Source organism: Zymoseptoria tritici, chromosome 3, assembly GCF_000219625.1.
Source record: "Zymoseptoria tritici IPO323 chromosome 3, whole genome shotgun sequence".
In the NCBI taxonomy this organism is placed as follows: domain Eukaryota; kingdom Fungi; phylum Ascomycota; class Dothideomycetes; order Mycosphaerellales; family Mycosphaerellaceae; genus Zymoseptoria; species Zymoseptoria tritici.
The window spans coordinates 1,539,021-1,553,054 of NC_018216.1; the positions used below are offsets into that span (position 1 = coordinate 1,539,021).

Genomic DNA, 14,034 nt, shown 5'->3' on the forward strand with positions numbered 1-14,034 from the left:
GCTGTCGTAAACAAGTATAATCCTTCAGCGGGAGCTTTAATTTCAATAGTCTTGACGGACCGTCCGTCGATACGAGGTACTGCGACTGCTCTCTTGGGAGACTCCCTGTTCCACTTGACCGTGCAAGCGTCGTCGTACCACGGCGCATCTCATCCCAGCATGATTCCGATTATTGCCGGAGCAGTTCGATCGGAGCAGTTCGCACGGGTTGAACTCAAGCGCGAGATGTCGCTGAGAGCAGGGAAGAGAGGCAAGGAAGGGAGGAATCACTCGTACCACGTGTCTAACGTCGCGAGTAGCTTTCTCTACTATTGGACTACCAATTCGCCTGCTTTCGAATCTGTCTTCACTGCATCAGCGATGGTAGTATTGGTCCAACATAATCACCGGCGACCTTAGCCAATGCAAGTGGTATAGCATTTCGCTTGGCCGTGCAAGATGGACCCGACGCCCGAGCTGTGCAATATCGACGGCGACCACGTCTTTCCAATCGCATGTAGGTACTAACGATATATATGACCACACCAGGGTGCAGGGTAAGGGAGAGACGAACATTCTGCCATGGGCACTGACTCCAAATTCGTAAGATTGTCCCCAAACGGGCCTGTGTTACGCTCAAGGAACGGACGAGTCCCTGGTAGGGTTGGGCTTCCACAATCCACAGCGTCTATATCCGTAGATGGACCTGCTGGCCTATGCGGACGATACATCTATGATGGTGTACCATATCTCCAGATTGATCACAACGTCACTTTGCGATTTTCAAAGCACAAGCCGCCGGTTCTAAGGCTGTAGAAGACGTATCGTTTTCTACGCCGTCTATATACAGCAACTGCAAACCGTTCCTACTACGTAAAAGCAAGAAAACTATCGTTACTGTCGTCGTCGGGTCTGCGTATTTTATAGTATTATCGAGGTATAATCTATACTGCGTTTCGAAAGCCTAGTATATAAAGTACGTAGTCTATACTAAGATATCTCCGATCGATTCTAGCGACGACGACAGCGATATCGATAGTAAGAAACATCTCTTATAATCCTAAACAAGATGTCTACCTTACTCGGAATATAGGACGCCGCTCTCGATCGAAGTAGATATATAGGCCTTAGCAAATAGTATGCAGATCTGTCTTTCGACAAAAACACCAAAATCGCAGAAATCGAGAAATCGACGTTGTGATCAATTTGGAGGTATGGGGCGCCATCCTATCCACGATGGACTAGCTGCGTCTAACTGTTTATAGAAGGCGCTAATCTGCTTCGAGTAGCTCGAGGTGCACCCTAGTCTTCGCCTGCCTCTACACGACAGCGATAGTAAATGCGCTCTACGTCGCATTAGCACGCGATCTTAAGAGACAGGCGGGCACGTTCGTACTACGTTACGCTATGTTCAAACTCGAACGACCGACGAGAGAGCAATCTTTAGCCCCAGACAGGGGCAAGTAGTCCATAATCTCGTCCATTTGGTCCATACTGTGGCCTACGCGGCTGAGCGAGAATCCGCTGTGGAAGCACTACCCTAGTCCCTGGAGTCTGGACACGTTGGTCCAGGAACAACCTTGCACAAGCGGAGTAGAGGCGGACGTTTCTCCAGGGTGCCATCCCAGGGTCACGAGGCACCGCCGATCGGACTCCAAGCAATTCGGTTACTAGATCGTCGCCTCATTAGATGACCATGTCCATGGCACTCACCGATCCGTCACCAAACCTCGCAGAGACGTAGAAGAGAAAGACTTGATTCTAGATGGAGGAAATTGAAGTGTTGCTATGTGTCACGTCCGCGAGTCCAGCAACTTCTCCATCGCTCCCTTCCTTTCCACCCGCCGAAAGTCCAAACAACTTCTCCCTCTCTCACTCCCTTTCCACCCGCCGTCAACGCTCGGTCCAGCCCGTTTGCACTGCGATATGTCAGCGTGCGCGCTTCCCAAGCTCGTCAATCGAACAAAAAATCACACAAAACATACCTGCCGTGTAGTCTCGCATCAAAGGTTGTAGGGTAACAACACATCTCAGCAGTAACCATCTGGATCGCAGCCGAAGATGAGAGACTTGATAGGGTCATTCTTGTATTTGTCGTAACAATTCCCCGGTTTGCCGTAGGGTTTGATGCATTTTCCGATGGGCACACGACACGGCCCGGACCTGCCGCCGTCCCCAAGACAGACTTTACTGCCGCACCAATCGTTGCAATCAGTCTCCTCCAAGGGAGACGGAAGGTCCTCGGTGCACATCATGTGGTTGTGCTCGTCGAAGCAGCCGCAGACATTGAATCCGCCGCAGGCGAGGCTGGCGTCGAAGAAGAGGGAGGCGATGATGAGGAGTTGAGAGAGCTGCATGTTGTGGTAGGTTTTCGAAGTTTGATCTCGGTAAGGTAGGTTTGGATTGTGAAGTGCTTTGGGGCGTTGGAAGGAGCCCAGACGGGAGGAGGAGCAAGAGTCCCGTGTCTTATATCGACGAAGAACGACGGGTTCCCCACGGGGCATCACGGGTGAAACTACAACCAAGTGAGGAGTAGCCCTTGACTTTCCGTGTTCAAGAGCTGAGTTCCCGATTTGGTCCCGTCAAAAGCCGTCCTCTCGTCGTTCCGATCAGACGCTGTCGCCCTTCGACACAATTACCCTGCGACTACTGGTGGAAGAACTTGTCTCGGTGTTCACTCCACCCTGTGCAATACTAGCACCTGACCGCATTGGATACGGACAAAACATGCCGTGGTCTCGAATGACCCAATTGCTAGTGCCAGTAAATGAGTCGACGCATGGTATCGACGAGGCTCGAACCGTCGATGTGGGGAGTAGCTCCCTGTGGTCATAAATTGGTTCATGGATGTCGTCCTGGTCGAACGCCGTTGTCTTCGTGTCTCGACATGCTCTCGCCGCAGAGATTGGTGGAACATTCTTCCCACGTTCGGTGCGGCATGTACAGGTGAACGCACGCAGGGCCAGAGCCTCCCCCTGGCCCCTGGTGGTGCCGACCGGTATCCAGGCATTGACTTTTGGTACAGCGCACGTTCCAAAAACAAGCGAGCCGGGATTTGCGACGTAGCGGGGTACAGCATGCGAGCGCATCGGATCCTTCACCGCTGGTGGGCGTACTTAGGGGTGGCCATCCATAGCGGAACATAGGTTTGTCCGCGTGGGCCACCGTGTGGACTGAATGGACCGTTCTGTGGACGATATTACCCTGTCTAGCGTAGCAATACGCGACTTCCGGGCTAAGTCGGAATAATTCTATGCATCGATAGAGACGCAGAGTAGCGACCGGTCCTCGCACTTAGAATCTTCGTACGATGTTATTCGCCTTCGCTGTCGCTGTCGACAAAATCGAGAAGTAAGATACTAGTAGCATGCCTGTCGCATGCCTGTGGCAAGAGGTCTTCGTACGGTTTAGCGCCTGCTCTATACAGCTAGCTTGATCTAGTCCATAGTGGTCGAAAGATACGTCCGCGTGGCCATCCTAGTCCACCCGCTGATATGGATCTTGCCGATTTAATCTGGCCAGCTCTAGGCGTACTTGCAGGCCTCAGGGTTGATTTTCAGGCCTCGTTGGCGCGCCCTTGTAGTCAGGCTAACAGCCTCTTGACAAGGACTGAACGTGGAGCAAGGACTGAACGTGGAGTTAAGCAGCGAGGGAAGTGAGTTTAGAAAGGAGATCGAGCTCGCGGCAGCGACGGGTTTCACTCGAGCGCATAAAGCAATGCTCGTTCACTAGAAGATTGGTATACAGTGCTGTGGACGCTAATGCTGCGAACGCATCGGAGTGGCCACCTGCTTGCAGGCTCTGGGGTATTTTCAGGGGTCATTCGCCTAGCTCCTGGTAATTAGGCGATTGGCCGTAGTCACCGCTTGGACGGTGAGACATGACCACTCCGATGCGGCTACGTGAACGTGGTCAGGCAGGGAACTGTCGGCAACAGTGAAATCCGGGGAATGCAAGAAGATTAACACGTGGGGAGAGTTTACTACAGTCACCTCACCAGTGCGATGGTGACCCACTTAAACCATGTTCTGTCAAGGTACCCATGGTGTACGGCTCTGGAGCATGCCAAAAGGATTGCAAGTGCTGAAAGGTCGTCCGGACGGTTGCTCCGAACCTGGTAACTCCCTTGTTTTCACGACGCACGGGTAAGCATGGCAATACCCTTGCAATAGCGACCAAGAGCGGTTAATCACCATCGGCGCTGCGAGGTGACTGTAACACGTGGGAGACTTTACTAAAGCGTATCTGCCCGAACAGGCCTTCGACCTCGTATCGACAGCGATCCGACATCTCGATTCGCACGCGGTGAGCAGGCATAGTGTTCTGGACCTTGTGGTGCTGCATTCTGCTCCATCGATGTATTTTCGGTCTGGACGTTCTTGACGCTTTTGCGCACGGTTTTGACGCTCAAAGAGAAAGCATAGTCTGTTGTATATTATGCAAACGGGCGTGGCTTGCGTACTTTTACGATGCGTAGCTGCTCCGAGACGAAACGTGTGGGTGCCCGTCGCCCAGCCGGGGTGGAGCGAAATGAAGGCTTCACAACGGCTGTCAATGTCTAATCCTGCAAAAGTTTATGAGATGTGATGGATTTGTAGATGGATGGAATACGGCATCTCACGGTGTCGTAGAATGGCATGCGGCAACTCACGGTGTTGTAGTCCTAGTCGCGAGCGTGCACGCACATTCGTCGTATCGTGTCGCACCAGCATCTGCTGTGCTCAAAGACCGTGCGGCTATGCAAGCGAGCTTCGAGGTCTCCAGTGTTGTCGTGTATAGAGTTCTCTGGCGGCATGATTCGATGCTGGCAGTGCTGGCACCGAAAAAAAGTCTGCTGGAAGTCATTTACTCTAGGCCGGGGTGCGGACAGAGGTCGAAAGCCAATGCACTGATACGCTGTACAGCATGTTAGCACATCGGAGTGCTCACCGTTCAACCTTAACTGGAGTTTAACGGCCTGCTTTACTAGGATGCTAACCAATTGCGCCTCGGAATGCCCCTGAGCCTGCAAGACGGGCGAGCACTCCGATGTGCTAACATGCTGTAGATCGCGCCCAGAAGGCTCACCATGCACTGCTCAAGAGACCGGCCGGATTGGAGATGCAATGTCGACGCATCTCTGCGCCTCGCGAAGGACATGTATGGCGCGCGGAATGAAAGCATGAGGGGAGGTCACCGTCGTGCACTTACTAAGCCAGGCACAATCGCGGATCTGCCTTCGCTTATTCTCCACGTGCCCGGAGAATGGGCATTCATCTGGGGAGTGCACTGGTCCGAGCTCAAGATGGGGCATATTTACCTTGGCTAATAAGTACTTCCATGCGGCCAGGGCACGCCACTCCAGGTTCCAGGTTGTGTCGGAACCTGAAGTCTGGTCCAGGCGTAAGGTAGAACTAAGGTAAGCTAAAACTACAGGGCAGGGTCACCCCGCACTCTCCTCGAGAGACATCGGCGTTTGGAGGCGGAACTCACCATGTCAAGCACCTTGCGAGTCGAAAGTTCACACTTCACGGTCAACTCCATGATGAACCTCGCTCATCGGTGTTTGAAGGCGGGACTCATCACACCAAGAACCTTGCGAGACGGAAGTTTTATGGTCAAGTCAACAATGAACCTAACATGTTCCAAGCGCAAGTTCACACGAGGGTTCGAATGGTGTCCACTCGCTCCGTGTTGAGGCTGCTGTGCGCCGAAGGGGAAAGAGACATATAACAGGCGCCTCATTCCCTCTCATTGTTGACTTGGAAGACAGACAACAACTCCACCATCTTCAAAAATCTTTCATCCATTCCAAAACCGCACAACGAAACCAAACCCATCCCCCCTACACAGTCACAACCTTCCCATCCCCCATCACGGAAATCATGCAACGCAACCTCCTCCTCGCTCTCGCGCTGACCCTCACCACCACCCTCGCCGCGTCCCTCACTCCCCGCGACGACGCCGCGTCCCTCATTCCCCGCGACTTCGTTCGTACGTCGCTCCCATTCCCCTCCGTACCCCACCGTCGTCGAATCTAATTCCCTCCCACAGATTACCCTCCATTCGCCTGCGAGCCGAACAGATGCGAAGTCTGCCACGAAAATTGCCAAGCCAGTCGAATTAAGCACGGCTACACCCGCGATTGGTTGGTGCACACCTGTTACGACAAGACTTGTGTCAATTCAGGGGACTGCTTGGGCTGTTGCAATCAGAACAAAGAACCGTGTCCGTGGGTCGGGGGGTGGTGCCGAATCCCGGGAGTTTGTTGCACCGATTCAGGTGGATGCCCTCCTTTCCCTCCCAAGGCTCTTGCTTAGGCAGAGACATTCTGGCCAGCCGGAGTCGAGCGAAGCGAAGCGTCCGCTACTTCCGTTTGAAAGGGATTGAAAACCGGAATTCCCGCTTGGGACATTGCGGCGGATGGAGTGCTGAGTTTGAAGGCGATGGACGGGTGAGGGGGAATGGCGCTGGATGTGACGAAGGGATCAGGGACAGGCGGGGTATCGTTGCGAAGGTGATGGAAAAAGTTGAGTTTGCTGGATGAATGTCGTTTCGAGGAGGGAATGCAGCGCATGTATTAATTAGGTAGTGTGTCTGATCGGACAGGGTATTTCAACGGTTTTGGTGTGCGACGTATCGCAGTGCGTGGACGTGCTGTGGTGATGATGTGCAACTCTGTGTCCCAGTCCGGTGGATGTCGCTCTCGTCTTCGTGTTATAGGTGATGCCATGCACCGACTAGCTTCAGACAACACCCTGGAGAAACGTAGAAGAGAAGACTGCGTACCAGATTGATGATGAAGTTTTGCTACATATCTAGCGGGCTCGTCAATAATCTCAATTCATTAACAATTAAACATTAATGTACCATGACGCCCGAGCTGGATGATCGTGAGCCTCGCTGGAAAAAGAAACAAGTGGCTATGCTTTTCCCTTATCCGTGCTTCTTGCTGTCATTCGTCTGTCAGACGGAGGCTTAAGCATTCGCAGAGCCCTGAGCGTTTCCAGAGGCGTCAGCAACAGTCGAGGTTTGACCGCTAGTCTGACCACTGCCCACGCCTTGTGCATCTCCGGATCCTTGGACCGAGCCATCTAGATTGCCAGACCCCTGAATCGAACCCGCAGCATTGCCAGAACCTTCAGTTGAGCCTTGACCTTGGGCTGAGGCTTGAGCTTTTGCGTCTGCTTCTGCGGCTGCTTCCACGCTTCCAGAAAGTTGGCCATTAGCATCGAAAGAGCCTTGGTCTTGAACTGCTCCCTGAGCTTGGCCTTGAGCTTTTGCATCGGCTTGAGCTTTTGCGTCGGCTTGTGCTTCTGCGGCGGCTTTCGCCTGTGCTTCCGCGCTTCCAGAAAGTTGGCCATTGGCATCGAAAGAGCCCTGGTCTTGAACAGCTCCCTGAGCTTGGCCCTGAGCGTTTCCAGAGGCGTCAGCACCAGTCGAGGTTTGACCGCTAGTTTGACCACTGGCCACGCCTTGACCTGGAGTGGCAGAATCGCCGGATCCTCCAATCGAGCCCTCAGCAGCTACGGAACCTTGAGCATCGCCTTGAAGTTGGCCTTGACTGGTGGCGGCTCCTTGGCCTTCGGCAGTGCCCTGAGCATCTCCGGAACCTTGAACATTTCCGGAGCCACGGATCGAGCCTTCTAGATTGTCAGACCCCTGAATCGAACCTGCAGCATTGCCAGAACCTTGAGTCGAGCCTTGAGCATCTCCGGAGGCATTTGTCGAGCCTTGAATATTTCCGGACCCTTGAATCGAGCCCTGAGCATCTCCGGAACCTTCTAGATTGCCAGATCCCTGAATCGAACCTGCAGCATTGCCAGAACCTTGAGTCGAGCCTTGAGCATCTCCGGAGGCATTTGTCGAGCCCTCTACATTTCCGGATCCTCCAATTGAGCCTTGAACGTTTCCGGATCCTTGAATCGAGCCTTGACCTTGAATAGAGCCCGAGGTGGAACCTTGAGCATTGCCGGACCCGGCGATCGAGCCCTGAGCGCTACCAGATCCGATAATGCTGTCCGAACCGCTGCCGGATGGAATGATACTACCCGGTCCGCCGGCACCGGCAGATGAAATGATGTTGCCGAGTCCGCCAGTGCTGCCAGATGGAATGATGTTCCCAGATCCGCCAATACTGCCAGACGAAACGATGTTGCCGAGTCCGCCAGTGCTGCCAGATGGAATGATACTACCAGATCCGTCAACGCTGCCCGAACCGATGATGTTGCCCAGTCCGCCAGCGCTGGAAGACGGAATGATGTTGCCCATACCGCCGGCGCTGCCAGATGGAATGATGTTGCTCAATCCGCCAGTGCTGCCCGAACCGATGATGTTGCCCGGCCCGCCAGCGCTGGAAGACGGAATGATGTTGCCCAATCCGTCAGTGCTGCCCGAGCCGATGATGTTGCCCAATCCGTCAGTGCTGCCCGAGCCGGCAGTATTACCAAGGTCGCCAGAGACACTGGAGCCGCCGAGACCGCCAAGGCTGCCGGTGATCGAACTAGCATCTGACGAAAGAGGAGGTAAACATTGAAGGACATCGACAGTGTTGCCGCCAAGGTTGACTTCCAAACGTTTCCGAAGGCTGATTTCTCCGGCTTGCAAGATGCGGCATGTAAGTCCCGGACAACAAGAGTCTTTGGTGAGTCCGAGAAGACCTGGAATGCAGAGTAGTCCGTTCTGAGGTATGCAAGTACCTGTAGTGCCAGCAACGGCAGACGACGCAGGACCGGCGACGGACGGGACAGATCCTGTGGACGAGGGCGATCCCATGGATGAGCTGGATGCTGTGAACGATGGGGCGGAAGCAGATCCCGTGGACGATGACGAACCGCTTGGCGAGGCGGACCCTGTCGATGACGCGGGAACGGTCGAGGTTGAATCAGTGTTGGACCCAGAGCCCGAACCGGAGCCCGAACCGGAGCCAGAGCCAGAGGACGCCAGAGGAGGCAAGCATTGGAGGACCGCGGCGACGGGGCGAGTGCTATCACCAACGACAAGGCGTTTTCCGAGACTGATATCATTCTCACCGACCTGGAGGATGCGACACGTCAATCCCTCGCAGCAGTTATCCTTCGTGATTCCTAGAAGGTCTGGAGTACAGATAAGTCCGTTTTGAGCGATGCAGGATCCTACGCTGCCGGAGGAGCCACTGCCGGAAGAGCCACTGCCGGAAGAACCGCCGCCCGTCGAGCTTGAAGGTCCACTGGCGGAAGTGGTCATGGACGCAGAGGTGCTAGAAGAGGCACCGTCGATCGAGGTAGGAGATCCGCTAGCAGAATTGCTCATGGACGGAGATGCGCCAGATCCCGCGACGGAAGTCGTGGAGGTGGTGAGAGGAGGCAGACATTGAAGGACAGCGGCAAGAGGATTAGTGCTGTCACCAACGACGAGGCGTTTTGCGAGGCTTGTTTCTCCGACTTGTAGAATACGGCAGGTCAAGCCCTCACAGCAGTTGTCTTTCGTAATGCCAAGGAGGTCTGGAGTGCAGATAAGTCCGTTTTGAGGAATGCAGGATGAAGGAGCGCTGGAAGAGGCGCCGTTGGAGGACGAGGTAGAGCTGGCTGTATTTGTGTTTCCGCCACCCGAGTTGTTCGTAGCTGAGGAAGCGACGGAGCTTGAAGTTCCGCTGCCAGGGCTCGTGCTACCACTGCCTGAGTTGTCTGTAGATGAAGAGACATCAGGGTTCGAGTTACCGTTGCCAGGGCTCGTGTTACCGCTGCCGGGACTTGTGTTACCGCTACCGGAGTCGTTCGTAGGCGAAGCCGCGGCAGAGCTTGAGGTCTCGCTGCTAGCTCCGCTAACTGAAGTAATCAGGCCTGCGGGGAATGTCGTTGCAGAACCCATCATGGAGCTTGTCGAGGTGGTGAGAGGCGGCAGACACTGAAGGACGTCCGCGATCGTCGTGGAGCCAGAGGAGACCTCGAGGCGTTTGCCAAGCTTGACTTCTCCGATCTGGAGGATACGGCAGACCAAGCCTGGGCAGCAGTTGTCTGCGGTGAGTCCAGCAATGGCCGGAATGCATACAAGGCCATTGCTCTCAACACATCCAGGCGGTGATGAACTGGCACCTGATGGGGTTGAGCCGTTTGAGCCTTCAGAAGAGCTTGGAGATGAAGTTGTGCCGCTGCCCGGTTGGGTCTCACTTCCGCCTCCGGAGACAGAGGCAGAGGCAGATGGGTTCTGAGATGCGGAGTCGGTTGAAGCTGAGGTAGAGCCTTGAGAAGGGCCTTGAGAAGAACCCTGAGGAGAGCTTGGAGAGGAAGTTGCTGCGCCACCCGACGACGTCGTTGTCGCGCTCCCATCTTCAGAGCCAGAGCCTTGAGATGAGCCTTGAGATGAACCTTGAGAAGCGCTCGAAGACGAAGTCGCACCGCTGCCCGGTGGCATCGTCACGCTTCCACTTCCACTTTCACTTCCGTTTCCATTCCCGTTTCCAGAGCCGGAAGAGCCTGGAAGAGACTGACCATCGCTACCAGATGGGGTAGTCACGCTTCCGTTTCCATTTCCATTTTCAGAGCCGGAGGAGCCTTGAGGGGAGCCTTGAGGGGAGCCTTGAGAAGACTGGCCACCGCTGCCCGATGGGAGATTCGCGCTTCCGCTTCCATCTCCGTTGCCAGAGCCAGAAGAGCCTTGCGAGGAGCCTTGAGAAGACTGGCCACCGCTGCCCGATGGGGGATTCGCGCTTCCACTTCCATCTCCGTTGCCAGAGCCAGAAGAGCCTTGCGAGGAGCCTTGAGAAGACTGGCCACCGTTGCCCGATGGGAGATTCGCGCTTCCGCTTCCATCTCCGTTGCCAGAGCCAGAGGAGCCTTGCGAGGAGCCTTGCGAAGTCTGGCCACCGCTGCCCGATGGGGCATTCGCACTTCCGCTTCCGACTCCGTTCCCGGAGCCAGAGCCAGAAGAGCCTTGCGAAGAGCCTTGAGAAGACTGATCATCACTACCCGGTGGGGTGGTCACACTTCCATTCCCAGAGTTCGAAGCGGTGGAAGAGCTGCCTTCGCTGGAAGAAGTGTAAGAGCTGACCAAGGAGGTCGAGACCTGAGTAACGGGCACGACGTTCTGCAATGCAATGTCAGTGCATGTCATCGATACAGATCATCGATCGACCGAATTGATCGAAGCCATGTAGCAAAACTTACGCTCAGAGAAGCGATGCAAGCCGCGGAGTATTTGGTCACGGTCTTGGTGTTGTCGGAGGACTCGTACTTGCTCGTGTCTTTACCCTCGTAAGAAGGGGGAGAGGCGGGATAGGCAGAGGCCAAGTGTACGGCGGCCGTCAACGCGACAGCGACGGCTTTGGTGTACATGATGGGCACAGTCGGTCGGGGTGTAATGAGTGTGGTGATCTGGAATCGATCAAAGGAGTGTGAGCTGTCAAGCGAAAGAATGAGCGACGAAAGTGATGAAGCAGTCAAGGAAAGAAGACGAAGTCGCAGTATATAAGGATGTTGATGCACATCCCTGAATGCTCACGACACGCTCCAAGTCCCGAGATGGCCTGGACCGCCGCCGCCCGAAGTCCTTGGTGTGTGGATCGGCGTCCAATATGGTTGCGGCCGAAGGACGAATCCGGCGAACACACAAGAGTGTAAATTCGCTAGGATCCACATGGTCTTTCGACAGAAGTATATTTGACATCTTGGGTGGCGAGCACCGGGCAGTGCAGTGCCGTATGCATCCCACTAGACAGCATCGTCCAGCTCGGCGTGGTCAGTAGAGCTTTGTCATAATACTCTGGATCTCGTGTGGCGTGTCGCTTTCACGTACTTGAAGAGGCAAAGACTGCTCTGTCACACCTCGTCCGTCGAAGGCTCGGTCCTGATGTCTGTGTTTCTTCGCGTGTCAGCCACAATCATCATGGTGTTGCGGGGGGACCTACAGACCTGCGATAGAAGTCCATGTCCACCAAGGGCGTCCCAAAGAAGACAAAGCACGGGCAAGAAGATTCAGCCAGAAGACAAATGGTCAAAACCTTGTAGCTCGAAGGGGCAGCAGACTTCCAACTAATGCAGGTACGGAATTGCTATCTTGGAGTCATGGGCAGAAATGGAGTTATTCTTGCAGTTGCGTCGACTTAGAGTTCTCGGAACCTCGAAGCGGTGATTGTTAGGCGGAGAGTACCGTAGGATCAATGCATCCTGTTGATTCGGCGGCAAGATGCTGATCATAAAGCATGATAGGAGCAAAGGACTTCTCTGTGTTGAGAAGCGGCGTGACCAGCAAGGGGAAGACGGATCTGTTGAAGAAGAGTGATGCAGATCAGAGATAGACCGGCGCGAGCACCGCTTGCAACCTCAGGGGTGGAGTAACTCTTCTTCTGACGAAGGATAAAGCCGAGAAGCTTCTTGCGACAGTATCTGCCATAGGCATGAGCAGCCAACTGATGAGCTGTTTCATGGTCTACATGATGACGGATCGATGTGGAATTTGGCAAGCCATAGGGCAATCTCTGTTCGCAATGGAATACTTTGATCGCAGAACATGATCGGGGTCCATCAACGAGGTGGGTTTTCCCTTTCGATCGACAGCGCTAGAGTAGCAGCAACGTGCGCTATGGAAGGATAAGCTTAAATCCTTCTCGCGCGAAGGATTCCGAAGAAGATGAACCGTAGCAGCCGCGGCAGTTGGTTGCGATGCGCCGTTGGAGAGGAAGACTCTTCTTCGTCACCCTACGCCGGACGACGTCGCCCGACGGTAAAACATGCCTTGGCTCTTGATCTTACAGATCGTTCTGCGAAGCCATGGTCCGGTCCGGAGTAGGTGCGGTTCATGACTGGCTCCAGGGGAAAATGTGGGCTTCTTCGTACGCGCCCGATTGAGCCGTGCGGCATTCGTGCAGTCTACTCGGAGGCCGCGCACTCGCAGACTTCGTGCAGTCCATTCGGAGGCCGCGTAGAGTTCGCAATCTGGTGGCCAGGCAACAATAGTCGGTGGTGTTCAATAGTGCCGTGCAGTCGAAAAGGCAACTTCCGCGTTACTGAGGTGTGTGCTTGAAATTGGCAATCAGAAATTGGCTGTGTCCATTGCGTTTCTTACAGTACAAATGCGTTCAATAGGGACCAGGCTGAGTCAGGCCACGACGACGCCCACCTCGAGTCGAGTGAGGCATTTTTACGTGGATTTGTTGACAAGCTTCGTCGCAGGCCCGACACCGCGCGGCTAAAGACTCAGGGGTCCGTCCAACTCAATCTTCCCCTTTTCCCTGCTTGGAGCATTTACCGAAAGCACTCCTGGTCCTTCGGAAGTCGGGACCGAAGTCGAAGTCATGGAACGCCAGATATGGCCATGAAAGGCTTACCTGGTTCGCTACGAGAGAGTATACGAATCGTGTGCCAGGAGAAGTCTTCTCCGGCTGTGCCTGCTGCCTCCAGAACAAGCACTGGGCCCATCTCCTATCGGATGGCTCGCAGTGCATTGATCGTCGGCGCTGTTGACGAGACAGAGGTTCGCTTTTTGACGTATAGCCCGACGACCGATCAAACTGAGTTATGTGCCCTCGCGACTCCCACGGCTGCCAACGATCCGTTCGATTCGCCAGCAAAATAGGCACACATCTGCCCAAGTGCAGCCACGACATCTGCGAAGACCGCCTCCATATCCTCGCCATGTCGAAAAGTCCAATTCGCGGACCGATCATGTTGTCAGAGAGCCCTCGGCTCTTCCTTGAACGACACATCGACGCCGGCACTCTTGCGTGCCATTTTAGCGCAACCCTCCGAACGACATGACGAACAAAGTGCGACTCACTTAAGCATTGGCCTTTGTTGAACTTCGGGACAAAGATGCACGCGTAATGGGCCTCCTTGCACCAGTGGTCAGCATGGCGTCCACAGAAGATTCCCGGCGACGAGGACGGACGGACGGACTTACGGCGGCAGTAAGGTAGAGATGATCTTCGACTGCGTTTCGATTCCCACAATTGCAAGGCCAAAGGAAATGATGTACGGGAGAAGAATAGATATTTCGAGGGAATGCAATACTGCGTCAGCGATTTGTGAGTGTCATGTCTCCACGCTGTCACACAATGGCACTGCGCCGTCCTCAACTACTCGCGCTGCGTCGCCAGATTCA

The 14,034-nt window shown here is 54.5% G+C and overlaps 3 protein-coding genes across 3 annotated transcripts; all 3 read right to left on the reverse strand.

Annotated features, from left to right (window-relative positions):
• Nucleotides 1-1,250: 1,250 nt before the first annotated feature.
• Nucleotides 1,251-2,336, reverse strand: MYCGRDRAFT_91662 (uncharacterized protein; the record flags this gene model as incomplete). Its single annotated transcript, XM_003854404.1, has 5 exons — nt 1,251-1,298; nt 1,693-1,740; nt 1,856-1,898; nt 1,965-2,048; nt 2,179-2,336. The coding sequence occupies 5 exons, from the start codon at nt 2,334-2,336 to the stop codon at nt 1,251-1,253; spliced, it is 381 nt and encodes a 126-aa protein (XP_003854452.1).
• A 1,877-nt stretch (nt 2,337-4,213) lies between these two features.
• Nucleotides 4,214-5,502, reverse strand: MYCGRDRAFT_91663 (uncharacterized protein; the record flags this gene model as incomplete). Its single annotated transcript, XM_003854403.1, has 4 exons — nt 4,214-4,404; nt 4,665-4,737; nt 5,279-5,350; nt 5,452-5,502. The coding sequence occupies 4 exons, from the start codon at nt 5,500-5,502 to the stop codon at nt 4,214-4,216; spliced, it is 387 nt and encodes a 128-aa protein (XP_003854451.1).
• A 1,569-nt stretch (nt 5,503-7,071) lies between these two features.
• On the reverse strand, nt 7,072-8,055 carry MYCGRDRAFT_15670 (uncharacterized protein; the record flags this gene model as incomplete). Its single annotated transcript, XM_003854402.1, has 1 exon — nt 7,072-8,055. A coding segment is annotated over one exon (984 nt), but the record flags the coding sequence as incomplete, so codon positions are not given.
• Nucleotides 8,056-14,034: the final 5,979 nt, after the last annotated feature.